The sequence below is a fragment of the Chelonia mydas genome, chromosome 5 (assembly GCF_015237465.2).
Source record: "Chelonia mydas isolate rCheMyd1 chromosome 5, rCheMyd1.pri.v2, whole genome shotgun sequence".
Lineage (NCBI taxonomy): Eukaryota > Metazoa > Chordata > Testudines > Cheloniidae > Chelonia > Chelonia mydas.
In genome coordinates this window covers 127,674,726-127,694,594 of record NC_051245.2, presented here as the reverse complement: position 1 = coordinate 127,694,594, position 19,869 = coordinate 127,674,726, and the positions used below count along the sequence as shown (strand labels likewise).

Here is a 19,869-nt window from a genome sequence, read left to right as displayed (position 1 = left end):
GGGAAGTTTGAGAGCTGATAGGGAAGAATACAATCAGATATCCATTTGGAAATTCCCTGGGTGGAGATGGCTTGTCCTCTGATTCTCTCCTCTGTAGCAACAAACAACCTTGCGGACTTTCTCAATGGTTTTGTTCTCTGTAGGCAAAAGGCCAAGGTTTGCTGACCATCTAGGGAGTGGAGCCTATGCTCTTCTGCAGACGCAGGTGGTTTCAGGAAGAAAACATTTATGTGAATGGATTGGTGAAGGTGAAATTTCAAAACCACTTTAAATTTGATGTGTAGGTGTAAAGAAACTTTATCTTTGGGAAATATAAGGTGTGGAGGATCTGTCATCGCTGCACCAAGTTCACCGACCATCCTAGATGATGTGATTGCTATGAGAAAGGCAGCTTTCATGGAGAGAATGGACACGGAGCAAGTCACTAAGGGCTCAAAGGAGGGCCGTGTTAGAACCGAAAGGACATGATTCAAGTCCAATGGGGGTGTCATCTTTTGAGGAGGTGGGAAAGTCCTTATCAGGCCTTTCCAGAATCAACTGGTTAGCGAGTGTGCAAAAATAGAGTTGCCCTCCATAGGGGGATGTAACGCACTAACAGCCACCAAGTGGACTTGCATGGAACTGAGGGACAGGCCCGATGTCTTTAAAGACAGGATATAGTCTAGGATGAGTGGAATACCCATAATTTTTGGCAGAATGCTGTGTCCAGGATGAGAAGTGTTTCTAGTAGATTGGTAACATTTCCTAGTCGAGTTCTTTCTGCTATAAGAGAGAATGTCTTACACAGCCGAGGAGCACACCCGTTCTAGGGCTGATGACCATCCAAATACCATGCCCTGAGTAGAACTGTTAGTGGATTAGAGTGTCTGATCCTGACATTACACTGGCTCAGGAGCACAGGGAATATTGGGAGAGTAATGGGAAGGGAGACAACAGGCGCAGGAAGTTGGGGAACCAAACTGTCTGGGCCAGAAAGGGGCGATCAGGATAACTGTTACCCTGTCCTGTCGGTTCCTGAGTAACACTCGTGGCAGCAATGGTAGCAGGAGGAAGGCATAATTGAACTGGTATGACCAGGAAAGGAAAGTGTCACTGTAGGAGTGGTAACTGAGGGTTCCTCTCGAACAAAATGTGGCACTTTTGTTTTTGGCCTGGGAAGCGAACAGATTCCTGATTGGGGTCACCCATTATATGAAAATGTTGTGGAGCACAGTGTCATGAAGTTCTCACTCATGGTCGATTGTAAAGTGTCTGCTGAGGGAGTCTGTGAGCATATTCTGCATCCCCGAAAGGTAGGCTGCAGACAGGGTGATTGATTCTTGATGCACCAGTTCCAGAGATTGACTGCTTCTGTAGACAGGGAGGCAGATCTCGCTCCCCCTTGTTTGCTGACGTAGAAGACCATTGTAGTTTTGTCTGACATTATGAGGACATGATGAAAGCAGATGAAAGGAAAAAAGGACTTGCATACCTTCCGTGCCACCTGTAGTTCCAGGACATTGATGTGCATTCTGGACTCTCGAGATGTCCACATTCCCTGTGCCGTGTGGTTGCCCATATGTAGAGACACATCTGTAATGATCACCTTGTCTGGTGGTGACGGGAGAAAGGGGACCCCCCTACACGTATGTGATGAAGATTTGTCCATCACAGGAGGGAAGACAGTACCTTGGCGGGAACTGTCAGTGTGAAGTTCATGGAATGATGACTTGAGGAGCAAACCGACTGTAGGCAATGAAGGCGGAATCTTGCAAATGGAGTGACATAGGTGTACAAGGCCTCGTGGCCAAGGAGGGTCTGACATGTTTTGACCTTTACCCTAGGATTGCTCGTGATGTGAACTATGATATCATTCATGGTCTGGAACCTATTTGTGGGCAACTACACCTTTGCAGTGAGAATTCAAGGTTGCCCTGATGAAATTCAAAGATTGCACAGGGGTAAGAACAGATTATTCGATATTCACGCTGACCCACAGTGAGAAAAGGAGACGGAGCATCACAGAGATTGACATAAAGGCTTCATGGCAGGATTTGACAGCGAGGCATCAGTCACTGATGTAAGGGAAGACGAGGAGGCCATGACATCTGATGTGAGCTACTACCATAGACAAAACCTTGGTAAAGACTCTGGGGGCTGTGGCTATTCTGAAGGGTAGAACTCTGTATTGGAAATGGTCAGAGCCCACCGAAAATCTGAGAAATTGTCTGTAGGCGGGATGAACTACTTACGGCTAAAATAATGTTATTTTTCAGAATGATGTAAGAGCTGAGGACACTAAAGGTTGCGGTGTCAACTGGGAAGAATTAATGGCTCACTCTCCTTTTTAGCTTCTGTGTCACATTGCAATTTGTCATCTATCACCCCTACACTATGCCGTTCCCAAGTATTTGCATCCAGTGAGTATGTGCTTTGGATATATTTTCTCCAGATTTATTATCTTGCATGTTTCCATGTTGAATCTCATTTCATTATCTTCCTCATTCCTACTTCTAATGGTTTTTCCTTCCTCACTGGTGTTTCCAACACTTCCCCATTTGGCTCTCTACAAATGTATTAATACTACTGATTATTAATAATAGCTCTTCAATGTAAGGATCTTGAGAAACTTGATCACTTTATAAATATTCTGCCTCACCATGTTCTTCACTTCTCATCCCAGATTCTCACTAAAGTTGATAAATGAAAGCAGGCATAACCCCAACCCTAATCCCAATAAAACTCCTCTGGACAGCCCCCACTGTGTTCTCTTAAAATGTATGCCATTAGGGGCATTCAAGTTACACTTGCAGGATAGCAATTGTAAGGCAAGTGCTTGCTTTCTTTTGTAAGATGAGTGCCACATTTAGTTTACTCATCTTTTCTATTACTATCTCCCTGTGTAATTATTTCTGTCACAGCAATTCAGATCTTTGGCATTTTTGTTACCATGCCATGTTATAACAGTGACAGTGTAGGACAGGTTTTTAATAATGCTGATAAATTAGCAAGATATGGAAGCATAATGTCTGAATAATAAGCAGTTTCTGAACTGTGGGCAGCACAGATTCCTCCAGGAAGAGACCACCTGAATGCTGTTAAGTTTTGAAGTAGCTGCAATCTTTCAGTGCATTTTCAATGGTGGCCCTAAAACTGGCACCACAAAAGCAGAGATCATTGTCCTGAGGATCCACAGCTGGAAGTAAAGGCTGAAACGTCCACTTTTTTGAAGATGAAAAATAGCCATTTCTCCCTAACTGTAACCTTTAGCATCTGTTCAAAAATTTGCCTAATTGCAAAACACGCCAGCACCTAGCAGTAAATAAGGCTGCCACCAAATACATATGATTTCCCGGTTGTCCCATCTCTTCCCCTATAAGTAACACTTTCATTTTGTCTGGACAGTGCTTCAACCAGCTGTCTCAAACCCGCTTTGAAATCTGAGGCAACAGAACAGCACTGAGAGAGAATTCCTGTGAACCCATGAGATGGGGGTTTACTTTAAATTGTGGTATCAACATATAGTATGTCAGGCTATGCCTCCTTTGTCAGTTCTCCAAGTGGCTTCACGTACACAATGAACAGCAGCAGAGAAAATCTCCAATTCTCCATTAGCACCAACCAATGTGCAGAACCACTTTAGAGAAACCCCATTATCTCAGCAAGTCTCTTCAAATGTGGAGTGAAAACCTGGCCCCACTGAGATCAGTGGCAAAATGCCCATACATATCAAAAGGATCAGCCTTTCACCTAGACTATAGAGCATTCGTCATGAACGGTTTCTGACCCATCAGCTGTTTTTGATATCAAACAATTAGATTGCCTTGAATCCACTGTTAGGTGTTAATTTGATGTCCTGTAGGATAGTGCAGTTTGGGAAACAATGCATATTGCTTTTAGAAGAGTTTTCTAGGGCTTTCTAGTCCACTTTTATTTGTTAAATGTCACCATCTGTCCAATTCAATGAGTGGATAATTTTAAAAATGACGCTCATGTCTCAATCTCCAATGAAAACACTAAAGTCAAGAAAGGAAAAACAAGAGCAGCATTCAAATTCTCCAGGTATGGTGCTGGTTGCAGTGGATCTCCAGAGATCTATTGTGCCAAATGGGAAAAATCTGAGGTTGGCACGGCTGAAAAAGACAACCTTATTCTGATGGGAAACAAGCACCTTTCTGGAGTTTCTTGTTTAGTCAGCCGTAACTCAAAAACTAACTTAAATCAGTTCCAGGAGCCCAGGTGTTCAGTATTCTGCTTCATACGGTGCACAAATAGCAGCAAAAATCTTACAAAGAAAAACACACTGCTCCTTGGAGTTTTATACCTTGGAACAGATCTTCCTCCCTTTTTTCAGCTGAGGAAAAAAAATCCTCTTGTTTTCACCTAGATTTGGCTGCAGAGTCACTAACAAGCTTCAATTGCCTTCCTGAGTTCCAGACAGGGAAGAAATGTCAACTGCTCATGCTTGAGGCGTTCCACTGCCGAGGACCCACAAGACCCAACTAGGATCTGAAATAAAATTGCTGAGAAGCCTTCCAATTCCCTGAAAGTGTCAGCCAGTGGCGTACATATAGCAACACTTTTTGCTTGTTTTAGGGGCTTAGTGTCTTCAGCAAACATGAGGTCGGGGTGTTTCTGACTCAGTCAAGATTTTCCCCTTGAAATGTGATGGGCTCACATGTCCAGGCACACCAGATCGTGCCAAACTGTATCTATTTTTAACGAGAAAAGACAGGTAGGCAGGAGAAGTGATTTTATTCCCAAAAGTGAAGTGTGCTGGGAGAACTGTGCAGGGAAGTGGGCAAGGCTGAGCTAGGATTGACTTCGCTCAAACCATTATTAATCTAATTCCTCAATTTCGTGATAATTAGATTCACCTTTTCAGTTTAAAGGGGAAAATCCCATGCAAGCTTCAGGCAACGCAGTAATTTTAAGGCAGGGTGGTTGAAAGTCATTTTGCTGTCCAGTGCAAGGGAGCTCATTTTAGGTCTTGTTGAGAAGAGGCTTCACCAAGAGTAATCCAGGTCTCTGAGACACTGTAGACCAGGGCTCTCAACCTTCTTTTCCCTGAGGCCCCCCTAACATGCTATGAAAACTCCACGGCCCACCTGTGTCACAGCCACTGGTTTTCTGCCTATAAAAGCCAGGGCCGGCGTTAGGGGGTAGCGAGCAGGGCCATGGCATGGGGCCCCATGCCACAGAGTCCCCACGAAACTACATTGCTCAGGCTTCAGCCCCGGGTGGCAGGGCCCAGGGCTTAGGTGAGCAGGGCTTTCTACCCTGAACCCCAGTGAGTCTAATGCTGGCCCTGCTTGGTGGTCCAAGGGGCCCCAGACCCCTGGTTGAGAACCACTGCTGTAGATGACACCGTAAGTATGTGACTGCCTAAGTCCTATATAGAATCATTTTGGGGAGATCTAATTATTTTAATTACAGACATTGTAAAACATAAAGGGCCAAATTCAATTCAATTTACACCCATGCAAACCTACTTGAAGTCAGATTTAAGTATTTGGCCCTATGAATGCAAAAAATTTTTCCTCCCAATCCTCTCCAAGACTAAAAGTAAAGAGAAAAATTCTCAATCTAAGGCATCAGATCCAGGAGTTGTTTTAAGTATGTTTCATAGAAAATGAAAAATTGGAAAGACACATTCATGGTATTTTTCCTCAGAGTCACTGTCTAAAGGGAGTGGTGAGATAAAGTATAATCTAACTACTACATCTAAGCCAAAGAATCAAAGCAAATAAAAAAAAAACTATTACAAATCAACCGGGAAGCTGCCAAGTAGACAATGTGATGTAGAGGAATATTGAAACAATGCAGAAATCATTTGAATGCATCTTAGCAACTTGCACATACCACTCAATGTTAAGAATGCTAGAATAACTCAATGCTAGAAAGTGGCAGGTAGAGTAGTTCTAAACAGGATTTTAAAATTTCACCCTTTCATACACTAATGAACATAAAGTTCCTAATGCAATCCATTGGAATAGAAAACTGCTAGCAATTTTTGTTAAAGTGAATGTAGAAATTACTGAAGTCACCTCCTGGTGACACTAGAATTGCAAAGGATTCTTATTTGCTTAATATCAAGAAGGATACAGTGAAAAAATAATTGGCAATTTCCTATTTGTATTATTTTCATTTTAAAACGTTTATAAATGTGTATTTCTATATTAGACTTCTCTTTTGTGCTACACTTTGGCTAAAAGTTAACTTTAAAATCAGTTTGTTACTGTTTATACAGCACTCTGAAAAATGTAAAGCATTACACAAGTGCTAAGTATTCTTAGGGAAAAAATGGACTGTTAATATTCTTCTTTATTATGTATCTAGTATCACATGCTTGGCACTTTACAAGCTTGAATCCACACATGTCCTTGAATATAAAAGAAGTTAAGTTCCAACTGCTTGACAGCACTGTAAAGTAGTGGTCTCAGTCTGGAATCTTGTGGACTTGCTTACGCATTAGACTGTTTGCTTTTATTTTAGTTAATACAAAGCTTACAGAAAGAAGGTGCCTGCCTGACATTGCCACAGTTGTTAGGAACCCCAGAAAGGGCTCGTATGGACTGCTCAGCTCTTTTGTCATTATCAGCTAAAAGTGTTGCTGCCCAAAAGGGGTGTTTACCTCTTGCAGGAATGCAAATTAGTTCTCCCATCAGGGAAGTAACATTTTTAGGTGAGCAGGGCAGTACTGTACGTGTACTTTATTTAGTACTAATTTATGGTATTAGAAATAGTGACGGCAGTTTTCATATAAACTTGTAATTATCCAAAACAGCAGCAAAATACAGACTCAGTGTTAGTCTCTGCTGTTCCTATCTACACAGCGTCCTCTGTAAAAGCAGCATAAAACTCAACAGGATAGTGCAGATTTCACTCAGATGCTCAGAAAGAACTATGGGAAGCACCTCAGATAGTATCTGATCTTGTGGGGAAAGGAAGAGGAAGGCCAAAATAAAAAGAGAGTGGGCTCCAAAAAAAAAGTAGACCTCGAGGGACCAGTGGCAACAAAGAGGGGGAGAAGGAGCCAGAAAAGAGAGAAAAAACTAAAAAACAAAAGCAAGTTGTTTAATTTTAGGATGGAAATTGTATCGGAGTTCTTTCGGATACACATCTAATTAACAGTAATCTTAAATGGACTTAGTAGACAAACTTGGAGATATAGCCTCCCCCTTACAGTTTTGGAACCCCCTTCATTCACAAGTAGATTTTGGCAGATGGTGGTGCAAAGGAAGAGCCTGACAGACAAAAATAAAAATAAAGCCTTAAATATTCTTGGGTTCCTTCCTAGGGGCTGAAAAATGCTGTACATACTTATTCAGGGACATTGACTACCTCTTGCTCCCTTACACACACTACGCACAGGACAGGTTCCTAAAGTGACTAGTCTGAACTCCACAAAAGACGTGTGTCTGAATAATCATATTGCTAGATGGCACTTACGAAACTTGTCCGTTTAGCATTTTGTTTCTCAACAAAATACAGGAAGGCAAATATCAGTTTATGCCTGAACTGCCTTTACATTGTTAGCTTTACACATACTACAGGAGATATCTTACCTAACCTAATTTTAGGCACAGTACAGAGAGCAGACAATAGCTATGAAGTCTTTTTGATCACTACTCTACATATAACACTACTAAACAATTATTTCTATCTCTTTGGAATAAAAGACAAACATTTTGCTCATGGACGTCAGAAGATGTTCTTTGTATTGCTGGGAAAATCAGAATCAAGATAAATGCTTTCAACATATATTTAGTGGCCATTTTTAAATGGATTAGGTATGAACAGTTGGATGTGCTCTAGAATAAAACAGCACTTACAGATGTCACTGTCTTTGAATCCATGTGTACTGGTCCTTCAGGGTCCTTTGACCATTTTAAACCAAAAGGTTAGATTAAAATATACCTTGGAATGCTTAAAAAAGCCAAGGTGAGCTACTTTTGAAGAGATTTATAGGAAGGAAAGTTTTGCATTGGGCAAGAGATTAAAATAATTTTACAAAATTTAAACTTAGAAACTAGATTGTATGCACACCATATCAGGAGCAAGATTTATGTTGAAGGTGATGTCACAAAACACACACATACGAAGCTCCCCTACTAATAAATCCATAAAGGGCTGATCCTAAGAGGTGCTAGGTGTTGAGCATCTTTAACGCTTCAAGAAGTTATTGGGAATTTAGGGCATTCAGAACACTCAGAAATACTCAGCACTTTGTAGGAGTATCTGTCCTAAATTAATATCAGCAGTGAGAACCACTCACTTGTCTTACCAATCAAAGTGAAGATGCTGCGAAGATGCTACATATAAATGGACAGGTATGTGTTAAAAGAATTAGACTACAAATGGAGTTTTCAATAGAGTAAGCAACAAACTTGCCTAAAGGCACAGCTACCATTAGTAAGGCAATTGATATAATCATCCTCCTAATTAACATATTAAAAATAAATCTTTCAGTGGTGGATGACAATTTGAATACATTAACCTCAACAAGATTCAGCTGGGCCTTGATCCCTGATGTATGGTTAGTCCACCATTACAAAGCTTTAAAATAAATGCCTTCTTTTAAATCAATGATGCTGTAGCACATTAAAGCATTACAAATATTTCTTGATCTTTCTTTTTGGATATACTCAACCAACCAGAGTGGGGAGAACAATCTGAAACATTTCACCTGTGGCAGCAAACAACAGACAATACCAGTGGAGAAATAAAAGCAGATCTGAAGCCTTTTATGAGAAAAAGAATGAAAGAATGGTCTCCAAATCATCCTACTTCCCTATTAAATGCCAAGTGCCAAGAACAGGAGCAACCTCTTCACATGAAAGGAGAAACTCATTTTTGTTCTGTAAACATTCCACATCAGGTGTCACAGGATGTAGCTAAGTTGGCACCTATGCTAATGTCTAGGGTGGCAGGGTCTCCCCCCTCCCCCCCAGGAAACATGTTTTATAACAATTTTATCCAGCAATTTTGCATTTCTTATAAAGGATTTTCAGCTATTTTAAACAGATTACTACATAGTAAAAAGGAGACTAATTCCCTTTCCACGAAGAGAGTCTTATAAACGATAGTAACACACGTAGGCACACATATACCATTTGTGACAGAAAATGTATGTTTGCTACATAGCCTATGTCAGACATTAGGTAAGAGATGACAACTTCATACAAATTTAAAAAACTCCATTATAATACAGCACTCCTCTGGATGTTTTCAAAATTTTGGCACATTTAAAGAGAAAGAAGACGACTCCAAAAAAATAAGAATGAAGGGCATTAAAACAATGAGAAATCATAATAAATCCCCTTCCTGAAATGAGAAATAACAGTGGTAACAAGGAATAAAAAGAGAGAAAGGATGCTAGTTGCATTTCCTGAAACGTCACGTGGAACAAAGTATGCCTGGATCACAGGGTTGATTCCTTTCTAAAGGCCAGGCTTCTCTACCTTGCTGTAGCTGGTTGGACATGACCAGGGTAAGATCTCCTTGTGCTGGTGGCTTGCCTTTGTCTAGCCAGGAAGGACTGTCCAGAGCCTGTACTAGCCAGTCTATCTTCTGCTGCTTTTTTATGCAGAGTCATTCCCTGTGAATAAAGACAAACTCATTAGTGAACATTAGTGCATGCTACTCAACATGTTGTCCATTTACCACTTGTCTTTCCTTTGAGTTATCAGCACCATCTAACCTGTTTGGGACTTTGACATTTTGCCAGAGAATTGTGTGAAAAATGTGTATTTTTGCAAGCGTAAAAAGGCTGCTTTACTTTCAAAGTTTGTAGTAATCAAGCAAAAAGTTTTAAGGATAGTAAGTTATGCCCTCCCATACTTGAGCATGATTTTCTGCATACATTGCAACCATACATTGCCCGGGCACTCTTTTTTTTAAAAGTTATTTTCAAATAAAAATAAGGTGCAACTCTCAACTTTTAGCAATGCATTTCTCACATGGAAATATCAGCACATTATAAATGGCAGGAATTTGTTCTGAGAGAAAACACAAATATGTTTGTTGTTGATGATTGCAGCAGGAGCTAATTGGCCATGCTGGCTCCTGACTGCTGATTGACTGGGAGAGATTAAAAATTAAAATTCTTGACAGCACGCGCTCAGACAGTTCTAATTGAGAGAATCAGGAGAAAGAGAGAGAGACTGGTCTGGGCAGTGGAGAAGAACAGAGGCCTAACCTGGAAGGAAGAAACAGCTGAAGCTATAGCCACCCATCTGGACCTGCAGAATAGCCAGCCAGCTGAACTAGCAGCATTCCCACTTGGGCTTTGTCTGTACCAGCAAACCATCCCAGGGCAGACTCAGCTTATACTAGCAGAAGAGTTCTTTTGCAGGTATACTTTATACCAGTCCCTAAACAAAATAAACTATATCAGCAAAAGCACTTTTTTGCTGGTCTAACTGCATCTCCACTAGGTCTTCTGCTAGCATAGTTATGCTGGTTAGGAATCTGACTTTTTCACCCTCCCAACAGGCATAGCTATGCTGGCAAAACTTTAAAGTGTAGACAAGGCCTGAGAAACAAGGGGCCTTAAAGGGACCTGGTCATTTCAGAGAAAAAAAGAGCAACAGAAACTTGTGAGTGGACCAGGAAAAAGACGATTGTTATTTCCATGCTGTTGTGACTATATACAGCACTTCATAAATTCATGCCAAACAAAATCTCTGCCACATGGAATTTACAAACCAACATATATGACATATCTGTAACAGGCAACACTTTGAACACAAATGGGTGCTGCTATTCAGGGGAGGGGAGGTTTAGCTGTTTAAGTACAGGATTTGGAATCAGGGATTCCCGGGTTCTACATCCAGCTGTCATTCACTTGCGGCAAGTCAATACCTTTCTGTCTCCGACTCTAAAATGAGAATGGTAATTCTCTCCCTCAGAGGGGTTTTGTGAGGACTAACGGGATGATGTTTGTAAGAACATGAGAACGGCCATACTGGGTCAGACCAAAGGTCCATCTAGCCCAGTATCCTGTCTTCTGACAGTGGCCAGTGCCAGGTGCCCCAGAGGGAATGAACAGAACAGGGAATCATCAAGTGATCCATTCACTGTCGCCCATTCCCAGCTTCTGGCAAACAGAGGCTAGGGACACCATCCCTGCCCATCCTGGCTAATAACCATTGATGAACCTATCTTCCATGAATTTATCTACCGTATATACTTGTTCATAAGCCGAATTTTTTTAGTAAAAAAGGGAAGCATGAGAGAACGGGGTCAGCTTATGAATGGGTAGAGAGAGGGACACAGCCCCTCCCCCCAACAGAGGGGGCAAGCAGAGGCAGCACAGACAGCAGAGCCAGAAGGGAAGAGGCGGGGCCAGAGTCTCTCCGCTTCTGGCCACGCTGCTCTCCCCCCAGCCTCCGAAGCAGCTGCAGCTCCAGGGCTGACAGGCTGCAGCCACGCCGCTCGGCCCCGCCCGCCGGAGCAGGCTGCAGCCACACCGCTTGGCCTGCCAGAGCATCTCCGGCCAGGCCAGAGACATCCTCCCCTGGCCCGCCCCAGCTAAGGTGGGAAGGGATGGGATGGGATGGGGAGATTGTGGGGGTCCCAGGCTAGGGTCATGTGGGGGGTGGTCACAGGGGTTACTCCCCTGACCCCCAGCTTCTCTCCCTCCCTCCCCCCAAATTTCCCCACCAGTTGCTGTCCCGGCCCGTCAGGGTAAGCAGCTGGTGCACCTGGACAGTTTGTTTACTTAGGTTTACTCCGTGCCTGCGGACGCTTGAGGTAAACAAACTGTCTCTGCCCGCCAGCGGCTTATCCTGATGGCCCGGGAGCCAAAGTTTGCCGACCTCTGAATTATAAAAATTCCATTTTTACTTATCCATCCTGGGGGGAGGGCGCGGGGGGTCGGCTTATAAATGAACCGGCTTACGATTGAATATATATGGTAGTTCTTTTTTGAACCCTGTTATAGTCTTGGTCTTCACAAACTGTAAATTGCTTTGACTGTGTGAACTGCTATTCAAGTATGTCATGCGATGAGAACTCATTTGTTTATCCTTACCCATAGCTGCTGTATCTAAACTATTAACATGATATATATAGGTAATTGTGAATGCTTGTATGACAGAGTTTTCAGGCTCATGTCACACAGAGGAGAAAATTCCTGTCACAACAACAGACTGAGTCTTCCCCTTCTAGTTTATTGACTTTGATAATCTGAGGGCATTTGATGTACAAACCCTTTCACTGGTTTGCTGGTCAGCTGCACTGCTCTGGGGGGAGTTCACATGCACATTCTTCCCCAGGCCTGCAAATAGGGTATTGACGAGTCAGGGAACAAGGGAAGAGGCAGCAGGCAAGCACGTGCACAGAAAAGATGGGAAAGTGAGTGGGCTCGAGGATGTTTGGTGCTGTAATTCTCTATAAGAGCCTTTTGAATATTGCAGGGGAGCAGAAAAATCCTTAGAACTATAAAGGAGTTTTTACAAAACTATTTCAGACCACACTATTTGAAAGGTAATCTGTCGGGGACTGGAAAAATACAAAATGATGTAATTTAAAAAAATTAAAGTGGTCATTGTCCCTTTAAATGTTAATGGGATGTTTTATCTCCAAGTAAGCAAGCATAACATTAGGAAATTGTGCAAAGCCATCTGAAATTGCTTTCCCACACCAAAGGTTCAAATAATCAAGATAGGATGTGGTGGAGCATTGTTTCCTCTTTCCAATTAATGAACATGAGAGGGAGCATATTGGCTGCCAGGCATCTTAAGGAAAGGGACCTGGGAGGGATTCAAGCTCCCTTCTGGGACATCAACATACCACAAGGATCAGAAATTCCATCTATCAGGAGGGTGGTTCTGAAGGGGCCATGCCCTCTGTCATGGGTAACTCTGGTTCACTCAGGGTGAAATATACCCCCTGTCCAAAGGGCTACACAAAGCACGTGGCCCTACTTTATGCTGTATTTTGAGGACGTAAGTAGTGCATCAGCCTTGCGCTGGCTCTGTGCATGTTCCCCCTGATATTCCTTTTATATGCTTCAGGGGACAGCTTCATGTATTGGAAGGAGGGAGTGTTGTTTTTACCTATATAGCCACCATTACTGTACTCTGGTTAAATTCCCCTTTGGTTTTCTCAAATATGGTTCTCTCTGCTATGTGTGGAGAAACTGTCTGTACCATTTCTGATTAACAAAACCAAATATGCATAACTTGGCTAACTGCCATGGTAGGGGACCATAACAGTCAATAAGCAGTGCCTAGAGCCTCTTTCAGAGACATTTTAATGAAGTATAAATAAATACACTGAAGGTTGTGAGCAATCAAGGAAGGAAAACCAGCTTGACTTTTATATTGTGAACTCATGTTTAACCTGATGTCTGTTATCAACATGATCTCTTTCAGCATTTTGTGTGTCCATTTTAAGTTATGGCAAGCATAGCTACAAGATACAGGTACATGCTTTAATTATTTATATTTTTTAGTGTTGTCTTGTTTATAGATTACTGAGCCAAATTCACTCATCTGTCTGTGTGCACACAGGACAGTTTTTTTTTTCTGTTCAAACAACTATATTGTACTTAAATGAAAAGGGCTCATGATAAATGCCACACAAACACCACCAACAAAGTCTGACAATTGTAATCCTAATACAGTTTGGAGCATCTTACCATATTGTACCAGGCACTCACAATAAATTTCTCCTCCATCTCTCTTTGAGTCTTTGTTTTCTCATATTCTTTCTAGGGGAGAAAAAAAAAAGAAAAGAAAACAAAAAGACCATACATTTAAAGCTGTATGACAAGAATAGATAATATGTATTAGACAGACACTGCCTGAACCCAAAACACCTGGATTCATAGATTCCAAGGCCAAAAGGGACCATTGTGATAATCTAGTCTGACCTCCTGTGTAACACAGGCCCGAGCACTTCCCCAAAACAATTCCTAGAGCATATCTAGCAAACATGGAAAAAATCTGGAAAACCTAGAACAGCCAAGAGAAAACATACAGATCGTTACCTCTAATGAATGAAACATTCGGTCCCGTTCCTGCAGTTGATTTTTCAGAGCCTGAATCTCAGGAGCTGTGCCTTGGTTTTGTTTAGGGTCTAAAGTACGGATAACCTGCAAGAATGCAAACACAACAGTTCATTTAAGTAAATACCACAAAGTGATCTCACTAAATACATCTAGATAACATAAAAGGCACCAAGCGCCAAAGGATTATAACCATCCAAGATAGGTCTTAAGAAACATTAAAGTCTTTTAAAGTAGGTACTTGTAACTATGTGGGATGGTTTTAAGAAACTTAACACAACACAATGTGAGAAGAACACCCTATTCTAAGATGCTGTATCCTTTCATCCAATCACATCCACCCTGCTAGGTCAGTCAGTGGTGGTGAACATCCTGCCACTGCCTGACTTCACCATGTAGGGTGGTGTAAATTGAATCCTATTTAAGAGATGCCATAGCATCTGCTCTCTGCTGTCTCTTAAAGGACTCCATCAAAACAAAAAGCTCAAAGGCTTGATGTCTTGGACTCAAGAATATAGAGTCAGAGAGAACTAGTTCTTCTCCAGCTTCCAGTGTCACAGAGTGAGGGTGAAGGGTATCCGTCCCTGAAGCCATTCTCCTCAGTGCTAAGGGATACATGCAGGAAATATTTCCCTCAACTTTCCACCCTGCACTCAAAGACTCCCTCTCGCTGGAAAGAAATGGTGGAAGGTGACCATGACTCAGGGACTTGGAGCACCACTGTCAGTTTCTCCTGGTAGCTCTGCTGCAGCCATTAGCAGGAATCCGAGGGAAGTGCCAGGGAGATGAAGAATCCCCATTAAGTTTGATGGGTCGATATCTCCCTAGGCTCATATGTGGCACCTACCACAGTAGCATCTGAACAGCTATAAAAATTGAACTAAAGCAAGAGAGAGAGTCCAACAAGTGGCCTAGATTTCGAATTCCATCCAAGAAAGTTGCTGGAGACTTTTTAACAGTAAACGTGTGTGTGTGCTAGCATGTACACAGCCACTTCACTTCCTCCTCCTATCTTCTACCTACTTCAGAACTTTGCATAGGTAATGAGGATGAAGTGATGTCAGACACTGAAATGTCAAATAGAATATGCTGGAACAAAATCATCATTTAAGTTTTAATAAAACTCCTTTAATAGATGATATTCATGCAAGAGTCCTGAAGGAAAACAACAATGAAGTGGCTGAGCTACTAAGATACTGTGTACTCAGTCATTAAATCTAGCCACTACACTGGGTATAATCACTGTATCCATTTTTTAAAAAGGCACTGGGGAAGGATCATGGAAATATCAGTAAGTCACAAAAAGCATAAATTAGTTGAAAAATAATTAAAGCTAGTGTTATATAAAACTCTTAGATCAACAGCTATGAACAGGACAAATCAGCACAGCTTATGCAAAGCGAAAATCTTGCCTCTTTAACTTGTTAGAATGCTTTGAGAGAGTCAGTAACACAATGGATAAAGAAGAAGTGAAAAATATAATTTATTTGGACTTTCAAAAAGCCTTTGAGATCCTTCACAAGAGGCTATTAAGTCACAAAAGAGGAGAGGTAAACTTCTGTCATGGACTAGAAACTCACGGATGGGTTCTAAATTAATTCTTCTCACTTAGGAAAAAGACCTAGGCATCATCACGAACAGCTCAGTGAAAACATCTGTCAGTGGATGCAAAAAAACTAACAAGATGTTAGGGTGTATTCAGAATAGGAAAGAAAATAATAGTGAAAATACCATACTGCCATTATAAAACTGCTGGCATACCCACACCTTAACAAGGGGTGATGGCCAAGAGATTAAAGTCCTCAGTTACAAACCCAAAGGTTGTGGGTTTGAGTTTCGCTTGATCTCACACTGAAGGGCTGCCTTCAATTCACCCAGCTGCAAAATGGGTACTTGATCTATAGGATTAGGAAAGTAAAAGGCCACAGCAGTCCCTTGTGTACTGTTGGCTATGGAAACTGACATGTCTATAAAACTGTATCAGCCTGATGAGCCATCTGTGGCTTGAGGAAGACTTTGATTTTTTTACATCAGTTTTGGGCACCCCACCTTGAAAAGGATATAGCAAAATAGAAAAGGGGTAGAAAAGGGAAAAGAAGCATGGAACAGCTTGCATATGTGGCTGTACTAAAAATCCTTCATTTGGAGAAGAGATAAATAAAAGGTGACACAATAAAGGGGTATATAAAAGAATAAATGGCATAGAGAATGGCAGTTGGGTGCTCCTATTTACCCTCTCAAATCAAGAAGAAGGGGAGACCAAAGAAATTAAAACTGACGAATTATTTTTTGACACCGTGCATACATAATTAACCCATAGAACTCACTGAGGCAAAGAGCTTAATAGGATAAGCTATTTCTATGAATATCTCAGTTATAGCTGTCATAATAAACATTAAAAAGGGAAACTAACCCTTATGCTTCAGACATAAACCAACCCACTAACTGACTAGAGTTGGAAAGAACTTTCCCCATGAGGCAGGTTATCACAAAATTGTTACCTTACTAGGTGCCACCTGGTGCTGGTCACTGTCAAGGACAGAATATTGGTCTGGGTGAACCACTGGTGTAAATGAATATGGTGCTTCCAATGGGGGGATTGGTGTTTGTATAAAAGACAGATAGGTGAACTGGGGCAGTGGGTAGTTGGTTTTCACAACCATGAATTTGAGGTAGAGGCTTCTGCAGGAAGAGAAACTTAATACTATGTAGCATATTGGTATCAAACTCAAAACTACAACAAAACCCATTAATTAGCTTCCTTTCCTGTGGTGATTAGATCTGTTTTATTTATTTTCATTACCACAGAGAGGGGGTGAGCAACATAAACCTCAGCTCAGAGCACCATGCACTTACACTCTTGGCCTTTTCCAAGTACTTTTTGTATCGTTCCTCCATTTGCTTCATTTCTTCCTCTTTTTTCCGTAAAGCTTCTTGTAATTCTTCAATTTTGAGTGCTTCATGTAGGGAGAAATGCATTTAAAAAAGTCATATTAAAAATAAACACATTTTAATATTGTATGTTTAAATATAAATTAAACCCATAGCTAGCACTTATTTTTTCAGTAAAGGAGAGCACAAGTCAGGATAGCAAAATGTTCTACTAATTCAGCAGACAAATTGGTTAAGTATTCAACAACTCAGAAACACGTGCAGGGAGAAACAGTGTGTTCTACTCCACTGTATGCACCAGTTAAATAATTAACCTGTAGACAACGTTACTATCTGAGCATATGGAAAATTAAAGGGATAACTAGTGCCCTTCATTAATGCCACTATTGGCCAACTCATTGTTAATTCATAAAAGTGAGGGTTAGCAATTCAGTACATGTTCCAAAACACTGTGGAAGTATAATTCACCTAAGGCAAATATATGTTAAAGAAATCTACAGGAGAAAAAACCCCGTACATATACCCCCAAAGGTAACACTGAAGAATTTCACCAAAAATGTGACATAAAAGTAACAAATAATTATTTTTAACATTTTATAAATAAGTTTTATGGACCAGCAGGACAGTTTCATTGTACAGATACTTGAATGGGTTGATTTATGAGGATATCTAGCCAACAGCATCCGTATAGATTATCGTTCGTCCAAGGACTTGTCTGAAGAGACTGATTTTGTCATCCCTGATCAAATGGTGCATGACAAAAGAGTTTGGTTCTTGGAGAATCTCAGATCAGGCATAACTCCTGATCATCTGTTTTGCAATAGCACTTTGTCGTGGCACTCACTCCCATTTATCTTACTTGCAACATCCTCTCCTGGCCTGACACTGAGAATGTGACCGGGAAAAGTAAGATCTACTTTACTGATCATTACTAGAGTCAGAAAGGGATAGTCAGAAAGGTTATATTATCTATTTTAAAAATTCTGCTTCTTACTCTACCCAACAATCCTAGATATTTTCAGTTGTTTCCACTCATGACTGTTAAAAGAACCCAAAAAATTTAATTACAGACACAGTTTTTACTGTGACGCTTCAGAGTACGATAACTCTTGAAGTACAAAAACTTTAGAAGGTTCCATAAACGGCACTTAGGCCTATCCAAATAAAAGCTTAGGCCAAGATTTTCAAAAGCTGCTAGTGCTTTTGGGTGTTCAACTTGAGACACCTTTATGAAAAAAATTCCAAGTACCTGCCCTCTAAAAATCAGGCCCCTTTAAGGTGTCAGATACTTTAATATTGAGGTTCAGCGACTGGGGAAGTTGCTGAATCCCCATATTCTTTATTTCCAGACATTTTATCATTTTTTAAGGTGTGGAATTTTTGTAAAGTGTAATATTATTTGGTGCGGTTATTGGACTCCACTGAAAAACATTTTCAACTTTAACTCTTTTTGAGCTAAGTTTTTCTCTTGTATGAATATACCAAATTTGTAATATTGAACAGCTCCCAGATTGGCTTTTACTCTAGAAAATCAGAGAAAACTGTTGCTGAAATGGCAGCTTGGCTTTTCTCGGTGAGTTTTCTAATGGAGGAAAACTCACAACTGTTGTTATATCTTGGTTCCAAATCTTCAATAATGTGCATGATGGAGAGGGAGGGAAGGGGCAGCCATTTAAAAATGTCACTTCCTCCTTCAACCCTTTACTGTCATCTGCCACTCACTCCCACTGCTTATTTTCCCTCCCATCCCCACAGATGCATAAGTGTGCCCATCCCCTATCAATGTGCCCTCCCTCAGACACAGTGGGCATCAGGATTATGTGGGCTGACATCTTACAAAGGCCTGACTAGTCAATACCACATCTTTGAATTATCAGAGTCCCCCAGCCATATGGCTTATATTATAGAAGATAAAAAACTAAGGAACGTGTCCCAGTCAAACTAATGCAGAACAAAATAGTATGTAGATCTTACCGGATCCTTTCATGAATAAAGCCTGTCTGGCACCTTCAGATAGATGCTGGCATTGTTGTTTGAAAGATGATGGGGCACTTATTTTTTTCCAGCCTACTCAATGTACTGGCGGCACACATTTGCCTTTTTTTTTTTAAAAAGCAATACACCATTTAGAGTCCTTTACAATTGGGCCTTGGTGTATGGCTGTGAAATCCCAAACTGGCCTACTTGTCCAAAGCCACATTCTCATTGACCACCTAGTGTCCAAAGATTTACTCTAATGATTTTTCTGAACCTCCAAGTCTGTCAGCACCATTCCAGTCTACTATCTGAACACATGTTGATGCAACATGTAGTATGTATCAGCATATTGTGGGAGAGCTAATAAGCATGGAGGGATTTTTAACGTAACAGATACCAGGGATATGAGCCTATATCAGATAACAGCAATTTTGGATAATTGAGGTTAAGATGACCAGTAAAGAACTGTATTAACTTGACATTCCTCTGGGCATCAAGATTTTAGTAAAGTGACCTCTGCTTCCTCTCTATAAACATTAGCAGTATCTTTTGGGTCAGTAAATCTTGATATTCTCCTCTGCAAGAATTAATATCTGCTTACCATTGTCAGACTTCCCTCTAATTCTGTATCAATAAAACACTTAAAAATTTACAATCCATTTTTTTACAACGTTTTACAGTTCCCTGTTAATTAAAGACCCTCCGTACATACAAGCTTTTTAATGTAAAGACTGTGTTCTAATGGAGGAAAACTCACAACTGTTGTTATATCTTGGTTCCAAATCTTCAATAATAGCTCGTTTCCTCTGTATTTCATTGTTAGCCTCATGCAGCTTCTCCCTGTTACAAATCGTGAAAAGATACATTATTGTTCCAACACTCTTCTCCATCTCAAATGAAAATTAAGCAATAAAAAAAATTCCAGGTTCTACAATTCTAGGAAATTATAACAAAGCTGACTTTTGGCTGCGAGGCACTACGGCATGGTGAGTGATATCAATGAA

At 40.9% G+C, this 19,869-nt stretch overlaps 1 protein-coding gene across 5 annotated transcripts in view; it reads right to left on the bottom strand.

Annotated features, from left to right (window-relative positions):
• HOOK3 (hook microtubule tethering protein 3) overlaps positions 1-19,869 on the bottom strand; it is a 192,917-nt gene that overhangs the window by 69,840 nt on the left and 103,208 nt on the right. For 3 of the 5 annotated variants that reach the window (XM_043546660.1, XM_037902286.2, XM_037902287.2), the window contains 5 exons: positions 19,623-19,705; positions 16,853-16,953; positions 13,979-14,083; positions 13,628-13,699; positions 9,444-9,580 (listed from right to left, as the gene is read on the bottom strand). In XM_043546660.1, coding sequence (XP_043402595.1) covers positions 9,444-9,580; positions 13,628-13,699; positions 13,979-14,083; positions 16,853-16,953; positions 19,623-19,705 — 498 coding nt within the window. Of the gene's footprint in view, positions 1-9,439; positions 9,581-13,627; positions 13,700-13,978; positions 14,084-16,852; positions 16,954-19,622; positions 19,706-19,869 lie in introns of those variants that run through there. The other 2 variants (XM_043546661.1, XM_037902288.2) reach the window with 2 other exon arrangements.